Source organism: Panthera uncia, chromosome A2 (genome assembly GCF_023721935.1).
Source record: "Panthera uncia isolate 11264 chromosome A2, Puncia_PCG_1.0, whole genome shotgun sequence".
Lineage (NCBI taxonomy): Eukaryota > Metazoa > Chordata > Mammalia > Carnivora > Felidae > Panthera > Panthera uncia.
This window is the reverse complement of record NC_064816.1, coordinates 19,784,026-19,798,053: the sequence shown is the minus strand read 5'-3', so window position 1 is coordinate 19,798,053 and position 14,028 is coordinate 19,784,026. Positions and strand designations below refer to the sequence as shown.

The window sequence follows — 14,028 nt, the reverse complement described above, 5'->3', positions numbered from 1 at the left end:
CTATTTTCCCATAGTATTTCATTAAGGTTTTTAATATTTCTCTATAGATAAAAATATGGAAGTCTAGTTTGATTTCCATTTATCTTATTAAGAGGGGATAACCAATTTTCTATAGGTCTGAGAGACCCATTTGTATTTCTTTTTCTGTGGGTAGTCTGTACTCTTTTACCCCATTTCTTAGTGAGACTTGGGGTTTTTTCTTACTGACTTATGACAGCTCTTTATTTTGAAATGAGTTACAAGTATGTTGTTTGTAGCCAATTACAGTTTATTGTTTGTATTTTGACTTTGATAGTGGCTTTTTCCATGTAGACTTTTAATTTTTTAATGTTTATTTATTTTTGAGAGAGAGAGAGAGAGAGAGAGAGCAATTGGAGGAGAGGCAGGAGAGAGGGGACAGAGGATTTGAAGTGCACTGACAGCAGACAGCCCAATGCGGAGCTTGAACTCAGAAACCCTGAGATCATGACCTGAGCCGAAGTCGGACGCTCAACCGATGAGCCACCCAGACACCCCTAGACTTCCAGTTTTTTTTTTTTAATTTAATATAAATGAATTTACATATATTTTTTTTTCTTTTATGCCTTTTGAGTTTGGTGACATACTCAGAAGGCCCCCTTCACTCCAAGATTCTACAAACTTTTCCATTTTTTCTTCAGTATTTTTATAGTTCACTCTTGTTGTTGTTTTTAACATTTAAACTTTTGATCCACATGAAAAAATCAGCATGTTCTAATAATTTCAATGGCTGACTCTGTTGAGAAACATCAGAAAGAATGGAGCAATCAGCCTGTTTCTGGATACTGTGTTCATCCCAGGACTCATCTGAGGAGCCATGTGCAGCTTTCTCATCTTTCTGCCTGAAACCAGATCTCAGCCAGAGATGGAGTCTGTTTGGGTACTTGGGCTCCCTGCCTGCATCCCAGGCTCTGAAGCTGAGTGGGACTGTCTCCCAGTGTGTTTCCTTCCCTGGTCAAACCTTCATCATTGAGGTGTGAGATTGTGATGGAAGGCTCAAGGGCCACTGAACAATAGGATTTCTCCTCCTTTGTTCCATATGTTGAATAAAGGAAACTAAGGTTCTTGTGGACACTCACTACCTTGTCGACCTGCATCAAATCACTTCATCTCTCCAAACCTCAGATTCTTCAACTGTAAAAGAGAGACAATAACACCTACCTCCTAGGGTTGTCAGGAGGATTAAATGTGTCCAGTGCATAGTAAGTGTGCAACATAAAGACTCTAATTATTTTTAAGTGAACTCTATGCCCAACATGGGGCTTGAACTCATGACCCTGAGATCAAGAGTTGCACGCTCTACTGACTGAGCCAGCCAGGTGCCCTGAGACTCTAGTTGTTTATTCATTTGTTTAGTTGGCAAATAATTCTGAACACTTACCAATGCTGAGCACTGTTCTAGGTGTTGGGGTTACAGCAGGAACAGAACTTAACTACTGGTAAAGGGAAGACAATAAACAAATAAGCAGGTAAGTATATGTATCAGGCAGTGATGGGGCGCCTGGGTGGCTCAGTCAGTTAAGTGTCCCAACTCTCGATTCCAGCTCAGGTCATGATCTCACGGTTCTTGGGTTCAAGACCAGTGTCGGGCTCCATGCTGATGGTGCAGAGGCTACTTGGGATTCTCTCTATATATCTCAAAATAAATAAACTTAAAAAAGAGAGAGAGAGAGGGAGAGAGAATGATGTAGGCAGTGGTAAGCCAGGCAACAGGGAGACCTTACAGTTAAGGTAGTCACAGTTCATTCAGTGATAGACATTTCTACAGGGAACATAACTTTATTGTTTTTCATTAACCTGTTTTCTTGGCTAATTCCTGTTTCCAAGAAGTTGATGCTCTTATGCTTCTGTGGAATTGCCAAGTGCTCTGATGGAAGTGGCCAGGTCTGAGAGCTGATGTAACTGTTGGCTCTGTGTTGCTGTCCCATCTGTGCTGTGGCAGGGCTGAGTTGGGGATTTGCCTGTGAGCTATTCTCCCAAGGGCAGGCTGTGAGGCCACACAGAGTTTTTAGTTTCTATTGTGAGTTCTGGGGTCAAGGTGAGCACTACACAGGTCCAGTTTTCAGGGTGTGCATAGGAAGATAAATAAGAAAATACTTCAATTTTGTGTTTGTTGTACTCTCAGGAGATGAGAAGCCCAGGGTTTGGGGCACACAGAGGAGGGCGCAATGCTACTTATTCAGCATGGGGTAGTGAGACAGTGATCAGGGAGTTCAAGCTGGGGCCAGATGCAAGGCAGGCCCCATACTCCATCATCAATTCTCAGCAATCCCAGCCCTCAAAGGTGGCCTCCTTCCCAATCTTCCCAACCAAAGTCCTGAGACAGGCTCTGTGGCCTTGTGCTCATCCCTGGCTCAACGTGGCCTGTAAGATACATTATGTTGATTGGCTGGTAACAGCAGGGCTAATGCCAGAGAAGGCAAAGCTGCTGGGTGTGGAGCCAGAAGTAGATTAGGAGTTGGGAAGTTACTCACTCGCCAAGCTCTGGCCCTCCTTCAATCTCTGGGCCTTTGCACATGTAGTTTCCTCTTCTCAGAAAACTTTTCCCTCCGCTCTGCCAGGTTGACCTCCAGGTCTCCACTCAAACTTCACCTCCTCCTAGTGGCCCCTTGCTCTCTGGGCAGGGCCCTCGCCACCACAGGTTCATTTGCTAACTGCCAGGTAGGTCAGTCTGGCTCCCACAATCAGGGCAGGGCCTGCAGCCAGGCCCGCCTCGAGGTGCCAGTGCGTCGGAGGGGGCGCTCAGGAAACGTCTCTAGGAAAAGGGATGCCGCTCAAAAACACAGGCGCTTCCATCCTCATGCAAACCCCTTCCCGGCCATAAGTGAGGGTACGCGCGGATCTCACCCCACTTGGAAACCCACCTAGATTGGGGCGCAGAGACTCGCGCGCGCACTCCCGGACGCGCCCCGGCTACAGACCCGTCGGCTCACGGCCTATAGGCACACGCGCGCGCATGAGTGCGCCCACGGATGCCCGACCACACGGAGGCCCCGTTCTTCCCCACAAACAGGCACGCGCAGGCGCGCGGACACGCCGATCAACTCCGCGCGAAAGTCTCACCCGGAACAAGACGCACGGTGCGCGCACGCGCGGCCCCGAGTCCCCGCCCCCTCCCGGCCTCGCCCGTCGGGGGCGGGGCGCTCTGGGCCGGGTCCTGCGGCACCGCCCGGGAAGCTGCGCGAGGCTGGGCGGCCGCCGCCACATCCTCCTCCTCCTCCGGGTCCAGGCGAGCAGAGCGGGTCCAGGGCCGAGCCGAGGGCTCCAAGGGCGCTGGTGGAGCGGGGCACGGAGCCATGGCGCACCAGACGGGCATCCACGGTGAGGGAGGACGGTGGGCGGCCAGGGAGCCGAGGGTATCCGCTCGAGGCTGCGCCCCCTCCCCGGCGCTCAGCCATTCTCTCCTCCCTGGCACCAGCCTAGGGAAGCTTCCTGTTCTCTTTTGCAGCCGGCGGTCGCCTGGGGTGGGCACATATGGGGGCGTGCGACTTACTGTGCATAGTTGGGAGTGGGTGTGCATGTACACAGCTGTAGTGGAAATATCTGTGTGCCCATCTGAGGGGGATGTGCCTGTGTGTGCCCATCTATATATTTTTGTTCCTTTCTGGGGGTGGGTGTACCCGGATGTGCACATCTGGGGGAGTGTGCACGCATGTGCACTTGTGTGTACAGTCCTGGGTGTGCACATCTGGATGTGACTGCTTGTGTATGTCTAGGGTCATTCATGCACATGCACTAATAGCTGATTGAATGGACACTGTCGCATGGAACCATCTTTAGGCATCAGTGTTTTGTGACTGTGTGCACATGTCTGTGGGTGTTTGTGTGCACAGTTTGGGTACATCTCAATGTGCATTTGTTACCATGGATGCCTGTAGCAGATGTGTCTGTGTAAGGATTGTATGGGTTTGTGTCTGTGTGAGGAGGGGTCCCTGACCTTTGACTCCTCCCTGGACCCTCACATACTTGAGCAAGCTAGACTGGGGAAAACCTGGGACAGGGCGTTCAGAGTGGGATGGGGAGAGTTGCCAATCTGACCTTGACCTCTGACCTCCCTACCATTTTCCACTCTGATCTCCTGAGTCTGCCCTGGCTAGGGTTAGAAGGTTCCAGCTCCAGGCTGAAGGCAGAGAAGAGGGTCCAAATATGGGGTTTGTGAGGAGGGTCCTGGCTTTAGAGACTCCAGGCCAGCTCTCCCTACCCCAAGCCTCTTCCAGCCTAGAGCATCATCCCATTCCCCAAGGGCTTAGTTTCCTCTTTACACTGGCTGGGGAGAAGCAGGAGCCAGGTGTCCTGACCCCTCCGGGGCCTCATTGTCCCCCTCTGTCCCTAGCCTGGGAGGACTTCCTGGCCTGTGGGAAAAGCCCAGGCTGCTTGCCCAGACAGCCTGGTGGTTTGGCCATCAGCCATTCCTCCCACCACACCAGGATCCCCAGCCCGGGGACACCACCACCATCGACCAGCCTGACTGCCTGGATCTTGACTTGGCTTGTGGTTGTGGCTGCTTGGTGGCTAGACCGCCTATAGGGTTTCCCTGGCCCCGCCCCACAGGACCAGAAAAGGCCAGAGTCTGGGTCAGGGCCAGCCTCCTACCAGGTGGGCCAGCTTCTCCAGAAGGAGCTGGAGGAGTTGGAGGGGTGGCTTCATGACTCAGCCCACAGAAGGGAACACTGCCCCCTGGACCTGCCCCTTCCTTCCCCTTTGTCTGGTCACTGCTGCTGCCTCCATCTGGAGGAGATCGGAAGCTGTGGCCCCTGCTCCCTGTTCAGGGCTGACAGGTCCTGTGGCCAGGGCTCTGCCTCACTCCTTCATTTCCCACATGGTGAGACAGGCCTGGCTAGGGGATCACTGGGAAGTGCCCGTGAGCAGCTCACTCCTTCCCATTTCTGGCCTGGGGAGGTGGAAGGTGAGATCGATTGCCCTGGATGCCCAGATGCCAGCCCAGTGTGGCCATACCTGTGGATCTGGTGACCTCAGAGCAGGGTGAGGGAGGGGGGGAGGGAGGGACTTGTAACTTGAGGCTATGGGGTAGGGGGAGGGCAGGGCAGCAGAGGCAGAAGGGTGGGGGGGGAGCATGAATCTTTGATGATAGAGGCTCTGGTGTCCCAGGCCTGGCCTCTGGATTATTGATGGTGGCTGAAGAGTCATGGGGTGGGGGGCGGGGAATGTCTCTTCCACTACTGGGGTGTCACTTTGTCTTAGTAACTCTAGAAGGGGTGTGGCAGCCTCTCCCTTAGGGGAGCTTCTTGGCTTTCCCTCCCAGAAGGTCTGAGCAGGTGGAAAGGGCAGTTCAGCACAGCCTGCTCTGCCATCATTACAGTAGTAAATTTACAGTAGTAAAATTTTAAATTTAACAATTATTCGTAAAGTCCGCACTACTGAGCATTTTTTCCCCATCTACTCCTTAGCACAGCCCTCTGCACCTTGAGAGTATTAGCTCCACAGTATAGATGAGTCTGAGGCTCAGTGAGGTCAGAGGTCACACACAACTATGGGAAAGGTGGAGACCCAGAGACCAGGCTTTTCCTCAGGGATTTGCTTGGGGTCTGCTGATAAGCAGCCCTGTCCTCCCCCAGTGGGACCGTGTCTCTATGCCATGGTACTTGGTTGGGACCCTGCTCCCCCAGAGGCCATGGAGGATGGTACACAGCCTGACTTCTCAGGCTCAGGGTCACCCTGCATGAGGGGCCCCTGAGGACATGACCAGAGTTTGTTTTCCTAAAGGCCCCCACCCCCTGCCCTCAAGCTGCCCAGTCTGGGCCCTATAAATACTCTCTGACCTCAGCTCTCCAGCTGTGTTCCTGCAGAATTCTTCTGACCCCTGGATAGCCTCAAGGTCATGCTGGCCTGGCCCTAGCACACGTAGAGACCCAAGTCGGGCCCCTCCTCACTTGAACTTTGGTTTCTGTGTCTTTACCACTGGTAGATCTGTGACATTCCTGGTCTCACCTCTGTGTTTGGGTCCTTGGTCATTGGCTGTCATCTTCCAGCTGTGACCCAAGGACCAAGACAGGGTCTGTTTTGGAGAGTTCCTGATTGCCATTCCTCCTCTAGGAGCATTCTGGACTGCCTAAGGGCTGGGGACTTAGTGCCCCTAGCAGGGCTGTGCTAGGGCAGGGCTGTGCTAGGGCTGGGCTCAGGACCTCTCAGGGTTAGGCAGCCTGGCTGGTGGGCTGGGTGTGCATGCGTGTGTGTTTGTGTGTATGCTTTGTACATCTTCTTGCCTGGACATGTCTTAGCCGGGTTCTGCATTTGCCTATGTGTTTGTTAGCACTCTGGGGACTGTGTTCTTGTGTATGTTTGTGTGTCGAAATGTGTGTGTCCATTTATGTTTGACCAGCTGAATATGTTGTCATGTGTGAGGGTATTTGCATTTCTCCTCCACTGTGTCACATAGATGTTTATGTGTTATATTCACATGTGCTGGACTGAGCACGTACCTGATGGCACATGCAACAGGTGGTGCACGTGTGCGTGTATGTGTACGTGTGATTGCATGTGTGTGTTACCGGACATAGTGGTCAGTGCATACTGGGGGCATGTGTTCATGTATTTCTGTGTTTGTGCATATGACAGAACTGGGAGTGTCAGAGGCCACTTCAGTGCTGGGCCTTCCTAGGGGGCAGGGGACAGGGGACAGTTGGGGGCCATTCACTCTGGTTAGCCTGGCCTGGCCCAGAGCCTGCCCCATCCTTGAATGTGCTGGCCCATCCCTGCCTACCCTGTCACCAGAGCTATCTCAGCCAGCGGGCCACACTGCTGGCTAAATTTGGGAGCTTATGTTTGTGGACCGTGTCAGGTTCCCAGTCACATGGGGGGGCCATATTTAACCCAGCTCCCAGCTCCACCACCAGACCCCACAGGACGGAGCCGGCCCTGAACGTGTCCCTGCCCACCCTGCTCACGCTGCCTGCTTATCCCTCACCATGTTTCTTGTTCTTGTAGCCACCGAAGAGCTGAAGGAATTCTTCGCCAAGGCACGGGCTGGCTCTATCCGGCTCATCAAAGTCGTCATTGAGGACGGTGAGTGCCCCGTACTGCCCCCTTTGATAAGCTAGGGCATAGGCGGGGGGGCTAGACCCAGCTGCTTCTCTGAGAGCTGCCGGGACATTTGCCTCTATCCCCTTCAGGACCTCACTTGCTCCCTCTGGGGACTGGAGGTGCTTTGTAGGAGAGCGTCACTGGTGGGCATGATCATTACCCCTGTTACACAGAACAAGAAACAAAAGCTGGGACGACAGCAAGGAGGGCCCTGCCCAGAGGTCCTGTCCAGCTCCCCAGAGGCTATGTGGGGGTCAGAGGCCTAGCCAGGATGCTATGCTGGGCATGGGAGCAGGAGATCAGTGAGGCCAGGCACTGCCCCATGTGGCAAGTGCCACTCACCTCCCTCTATGATAGGCAGGCTGGTGTGGCCGGGGGGGAGTCCCAAGGAGAAGCTGGGGCCCTGCCCTTGGGAAGTGCCCCTACAACAGGGCAAAGGGACTCATGCCCAGCTTGGTTTGACAACATGACCGGGGGATTCCAGGCTTGGCTGAGCCTTGGCCGAGCCTTGGCCTGGACACTGGGAACCTGAGGTTTGCACAGGGTGGGTGCTCCTCATATTGGGGTGGGAGTGGGTGAGCTTGAGCTGAGGCTTGAAGTGGGGGGAGGGTTTGGGGAGGTAGAGGATGAGGCTGAGGCTTGGTGGCGACTCCTCCCCTTCCCTTCGTGCTAAGGGTTGTCCCTAGAGGTGATGGGTACAGACACTGGGCGTGGGCTGGGTGCCCCATGAATCCTTGGTAGCCAGCAGTAGTGGGCCCTTTAGGCAACCCCCCAAATGGGCTTGGTGCCCAGCTAACTTTTCACCCATTGAATTGGTACAAAGCAAGTTCTACCCAGACCCAGAATTCACCCCAGACTTTAGTTCCAGATCTGTGCTAGATTTTGTCCAGGGTCCCCAAGTTCAGATGCCCTCAGAGGTCAGGTCGTGGTCACTGTAGTAGGTCAAGAATGAAGGCTTCCCGCGGTGACAGGCCACAGCCTCCCTGCCCCCCGAAGAGATAGACTCATCAACCTTAGCTCTCAGCCTTCCCTGTCGCCTCCCAGACAGGACACCTCTACTAATGTTTACCAGGAGGAATCTGTAGGTGGGCTCTTATCTCTGTTCTACATTTTATTTTTTTATTTATTTATTTTTTTTTAAATTTTTTTTTTAACGTTTATTTATTTTTTTGAGACAGAGAGAGACAGAGCATGAACAGGGGAGGAGCAGAGAGAGAGAGGGAGACACAGAATCCGAAACAGGCCCCAGGCTCTGAGCTGTCAGCACAGAGCCCGATGCGGGGCTCGAACTCACGGACCGTGAGATCATGACCTGAGCCGAAGTCGGACGCTTAACCGACCAAGCCACCCAGGCGCCCCTCTCTGTTCTACATTTTAGTTGTTGGGGCACCTGGGAGTCCCCAGGAAGGTTCAGGCACCCTGACAGGGAGCCACTGCCCATCTCCTACTGAGTGAGGCTTGAGCTCCTTCTAGAGTATCCGTTAATTCCACTTATTATGTAAAACTTCCCATTTTGAAAATGTTGGCAACAAATTAAACTCTGTTGGCAGTACTGTTGGGCCGACTGCCTGCTGGTTTTCACCCTTGACCCCATCTGAGTTCTAGGAGGATAGGCAAGGAGTCCGAGGCCTGCAGAGAGGCAGCTGGGCTGGTGGGCCTGGCATGTTTGGCCCTCATCAGGAGGGCCTGGTGGTCAGGTACCCCCTGGCCAGGTGTTGATTAACGCTTGCCCCAGGTCTTCTGCCACCCCGGGACTGTGCACCCCTGGGCTGATGTTGGGTGCCCACCCAAGACCCTGTGGGTGGATAGGTCAAGTATATGTCCAGCCTCAATGGCCCATTCAGCCAGTGTGCACCAGCCAGGGAGGTGGCCGGCCTATTGACCCCAGGCGTTAAGAGGTTTGTTAATTTGGAGGGGAGGGGACTACAGCTGGCCAGTAGCAACAGGGTACAGATTTATATAGTATCTGATAAGAGCCCCTGTCTCCCTCTTTCCCACATGCTTTTGCTCTGGCAGGTCCCTGTGGCCTGAGGCTAGGCCCCACCTCCCTCAGCACAGTTGTTCTGAGAATGGTGTGCTGCAGGTTCCCCTAGAATCTTAGGCCAAGGGAGGAGGGGAACAGGAAGTGACACAGTGGGGCTGTGCCTGAGCAGCCATGCCAGTGGGGTGGGTCTGAGTGTGTGGGTGATCGTGAGGGGACTGCATTGTTGGTGGCTGTGGGCAATGCAGCCACATGTCTTCTCGTGTTTGTCCGTGCTTAGTTATCTGTGGGAGCATTCTCGAGGCCATTTCTGTGCATATGTGCGTGCGTTCATATAGCTGGCAGCTCTGTGCTTCATTCATTCGTTCGCTCGTTCACAGATTCAGTCACGTAGCCTCATCTTTCAGGGGCTTGGGGGCTCCAGGGAACGGTGGGTGGAGTGGCCGGCAGACCTGAGCCCCAGCCAAGAAGGCCCAAGGTCTGAGGTGGGTATGGGAGATGGCTACTCCTTGGCTCACCCGGCCTCTGCCCCCAGAGCAGCTCGTGCTAGGTGCCTCGCGGGAGCTGGCGGGCTGCTGGGACCAGGACTACGACAGGGCCGTGCTGCCGCTGCTGGATGCCCAGCAGCCCTGTTATCTGCTCTACCGCCTGGACTCGCAGAACGCCCAGGGCTTCGAGTGGCTCTTCCTCGCCTGGTCACCTGACAATTCTCCTGTGAGTCCTAGGGATCCCTGCCCAGTTCCCAGACCAGGGGAGAGGGAAAGTTGGATCTGAATGAAATAACAAGACCCTGCCCTGGGAAGTCCAAGGGGAGAGATACCAGGTCCTGCCTCAGAGTCTGAAACAGGACAAGGCCCTGTGCTTGGAGCCTGATGTCTCCCAGAGGCCCCCCAGCCACCTCAGCCTGGCTCTGGGAGGCAGAGATGTTGGGCTGGGGAGGCTCCACCCACTCTCATCCTCGCACCCTGCTGCGCCCTCTGCTGGGTATATGGGCACAAAGCGATGACCTGGTCCCCACCCAGAAGCTCTGGCCTGCTTCTCTAGAGAGACAGTGCTGCCCGGATGGGTCTCACAGCTTAGCTCCTGTCCTTTAGGTGCGGCTGAAGATGCTGTATGCAGCCACACGGGCTACAGTGAAGAAGGAGTTTGGGGGCGGCCACATCAAGGATGAGCTCTTTGGGACTGTGAAGGTAGGCTCCCTAGGCCAGGCCCCACCCAGCTGGGATCACAGGTCCACAGAGTGTGGGATGTTATGCAGGGTCACATAGGAAGTGGGTGCCAGGCTTGGGGAGGAGTGGAGAGGGCTGGGAAAGTCCAGGGGCTGCAAGCTGGGGTGCTCAGTGGGCTTCTGCCAGCCCAGCAACCCAAGGTGCCCATTTATGCTTCTGCATCCACTGGCCAGGATGACCTCTCCTTTGCTGGGTACCAGAAGCACCTCTCGTCCTGTGCAGCGCCCGCCCCGTTGACCTCAGCTGAGAGAGAGCTTCAGCAGATCCGTATTAACGAGGTGAGTGCACCAGACCAATGGTCAAAAGTCCCACCCTGAGGCCCTCCAGGTAACGTTGGGCCCAGCTGGCCGGGCCTGTGCTCCAGTAGGGCTACACCCTGGTTAGGCAGGTAAGGGCCTCACTCACTCTTTACTCGTCCCCAGGTGAAGACAGAGATCAGCGTGGAGAGCAAGCACCAGACCCTGCAGGGCCTCACCTTCCCACTGCAGCCGGCAGCCCAGAGGGCACTTCAGCAGCTCAAACAGAAGACTATCAACTACATCCAGCTGGTGGGTGCCTGTCCCTGCCCCAGGCACACATGCAGGGCACACCGTGCCCCTCCCCTGCTCTTGCTCAGACATGTGCACGGATGTGCATTCAGTACCCAGTCTGTCCTCTTTAGCTCACCTATGTACTTGCGGGGACCCACTGTCCCCCCTCCTGCTCCCCTGTCGCTCCCTGTTCCTGTTTGAGTGCAGATGCCTCATACAGTAGATGCAATGTGTTCCCCTGCCTTGCCCAGTCCTTGCTCACATGCAGGGACATGTGTGAGACACTGTCCCTCATTCTGCCCTTCTTACTGTGTACACGTACTCAGCCTGGAGTTCACACTGACTCCTCAGACCTGAGCCCCTTCCTGTCCTAGACTCCCTCTGCAGCTCCCCTGACTGCCCCCTTCCCCAGGTTGGGTCTTTCTGCTCCAGTGGCCTAGGCTTCCCGCTTTCTTTCTTTTTCTTTTTCTTTTTCTTTTTCTTTTTTTTTAATGTTTACTTATTTATTTTTGAAACAGAAAGCACGTGCTCATGCATGCATGAGCAGGGGAGGGGCAGAGAGGGCAAGAGAGAATCCCAAGCAGCCTCTGCGCTGTTAGCACAGACCCCAGCACAGGGCTCAGTCTTCTGAACTGTGAGATCATGACTTTAAATCAAGAGTCGGGGAGCGCCTGGGTGGCTCAGTCAGTTAAGCATCCAACTCTTGGTTTTTTTGGCTCAGGTCATGATCTTATGGTTTGTGAGTTCGAGCCCCTCGTTGGGCTCCACAGTGACAGTGCAGAACCTGCTTGGGATTCTCTCTCTCTTTGCCCTTCTCCTGCTCAAATGTGCTATGTCTCTCTCTCTGTCTCTCTCAAAATAAATACACAATTGAAAAAAAGGGGGGGGGGGCGCCTGGGTGGCTCAGTCAGTTGAGCGTCCGACTTCAGCTTAGGTCACTATGTTGCAGTTTATGAGTTCGAGCCCCACATGGGGCTCTCCACTGTCAGCACAGAGCCTGCTTTGGAGCCTCTGTCCCCCTCTCTCTCTGCCCCTCTCTTTGCCCCTCCCCCACTCATTTTAAATAAAACATTAAAAAAAAAAAAGAAATCAAGAGAAGGACACTTAACTAACTGAGCCACCCAGGTACGCCTTCTTTTTTTTTTTAATGTAAGCCCTATGCCTGTGACTCCTGGGTGGCTCCGTTGAGTGTCCGACTTCATCTCAGGTCATGATCTCGCGGTTCACAAGTTTGAGTTCTGTGTCAGGCTCTGTTCTGACAGCTCAGAGCCTGGAGCCTGCTTCAGATTCTGTGTCTGCCTCTGTCTCTGCCCCTCCCCTGCTTGTGCTCTTTCTCTTTCTCAAAAATAAGTAAAAACATTAAAGCCCCAATGTGGGGCTTGAACTCACAAGATCGAGTCACATGTTCCACTGACTGAGCTAGCCAAGTGCTCCTAGACTTCCCCATTCCAAGCAAAATGATGTGTCCCCCAAGAGGCCTCTCCCTCAGGTGGAGACCTTCCCCACTGTCCTGTCCACTGCCCCTGGTGGGACTTCCTCCTCTCATAGAGCTTTCAAAGGCAGAGGTGGGGACTCAGGAGTGGCCTCTTCGCAGGGACCCCATGGTGGGTGGCCACTGAGGTGGGGAATCCTGGGAAAGGGAGACCACAGTCAGACTCCTGCCTGTCACCTTGGGGACTTCTTGTTTGCTAGGGTGGGTCCGGGCCCTCTGCCGCTCAGGCCCTCACCTCGCCCTTACCCTTGGTAGAAGCTGGACCTGGAGCGGGAGACCATTGAGCTGGTGCACACAGAGCCCACGGAAGTGGCCCAGCTGCCCTCGAGGGTGCCCCGAGATGCTGCCCGCTACCACTTCTTCCTCTACAAGCACACCCATGAGGGGGACCACCTTGAGTCTGTGGGTGAGTGGCCACAGCAGCGCCCCCACGCCCGTGGCTGAATAGAAGCAGCACTGGCCTATGGCTGGGTGGGCTTGCTGCAGGGGGCATGGGTCAGCAGGTCCCCCAGCCTCTGCTCACGTCCCCATCCCCCACAGTGTTCATCTACTCGATGCCGGGGTACAAGTGCAGCATCAAGGAGCGCATGCTCTATTCCAGCTGTAAGAGTCGCCTCCTCGACTCCGTGGAGCAGGACTTCCAGCTGGAGATCTCCAAGAAGGTGGGTGCCCATTCCCCAGAGCCTCATCTCCCAAGGGGCCTTTAACACCACCCTCCACATGGGGCATTGGAGTCCCAAGACAGTGGCAGGGCAGGGGTCATTATTGCCTTGTGGGATGGACGTGGATGAGGCCCAAGGGGTAGCATGCATTCCCAAGGTGCCCATCTGACTGGTGGCATGGACAAGCCCTTGTCTTGGCTGCCCATGACTCTGCTCTCCCAGGGTCTGAAAGGCAGATAGGGTGTCACCAAGGCATGCAGGGCAGTGGGCCCCAGCAATGTGTTCCTGGAGGTGGCATTCCAGGTGGGGGGATCTGGGAGGAGACCCCAAGGCTAGAGTGTGAGAGGTCAAGGGGCTGCCCTAGGAGTGGAGGTGACCAAGGGTGGTATGTGTCAGGGGCCCCCCACCAGACCACTGCCTTGCCCCATGCAGATTGAGATTGGAGATGGGGCGGAGCTGACAGCCGAGTTCCTCTACGACGAGGTGCACCCCAAACAACACGCCTTCAAGCAGGCCTTCGCCAAGCCCAAGGGCCCAGGGGGCAAGCGGGGCCACAAGCGCCTCATCCGTGGTCCTGGCGAGAACGGGGATGACAGCTAGGTGGCCGGACCTAAGCTGCCCCGATATGTGGACTGTGGGGCTGTGTGCCCCACCGCTCCCGGCCACCTGCCTCCTTTCCAGCCTGGGCTCCAGGGGAGGGTTGCTTCTTGTGGGGCAGGAGGGCTGCTGACAGAACACTCTTGCAGCTTCTGAGAGCCACTGGAGCTGACATCTTGTGACCTTCCCTGTTGCTGTCCCTGCCTCTCATCTGTGTGCCCAGGGGGTCTGGGGACCCTGCCTGCCTGGCTCAAGGGCGCTGGGTAGGGAGCCTAGAATGAGCTTGGCCCCCAGGGGAACTGAGACTAGGATCCTAGCACATCCCAGAAGCCTTGGCCACAGGGGTGGGTTTAGTCAGGGCTGGGGTAGGGTGTCCCTGCAGAATAAGATGGTTGAATGCTGTATTTTTTAAAGAATAAAATATTTTTAAATCAACACCTGAGTCTGGCCCTGAGGGATCCACCTCTGACACTGGGAA

General features: G+C 54.9%; 1 protein-coding gene across 1 annotated transcript; it reads left to right on the top strand.

Annotated features, from left to right (window-relative positions):
- The first annotated feature begins 3,175 nt into the window (after positions 1-3,175).
- TWF2 (twinfilin actin binding protein 2) lies at positions 3,176-13,983 on the top strand. The gene is made up of 9 exons (XM_049640613.1): positions 3,176-3,339; positions 6,964-7,041; positions 9,576-9,754; positions 10,135-10,230; positions 10,443-10,547; positions 10,692-10,817; positions 12,547-12,697; positions 12,832-12,953; positions 13,386-13,983. Exons 1-9 carry the CDS (start codon positions 3,315-3,317, stop codon positions 13,551-13,553), a joined length of 1,050 nt encoding a protein of 349 aa, XP_049496570.1. The 5' UTR covers positions 3,176-3,314; the 3' UTR covers positions 13,554-13,983.
- The last annotated feature ends 45 nt before the right edge of the window (positions 13,984-14,028 follow it).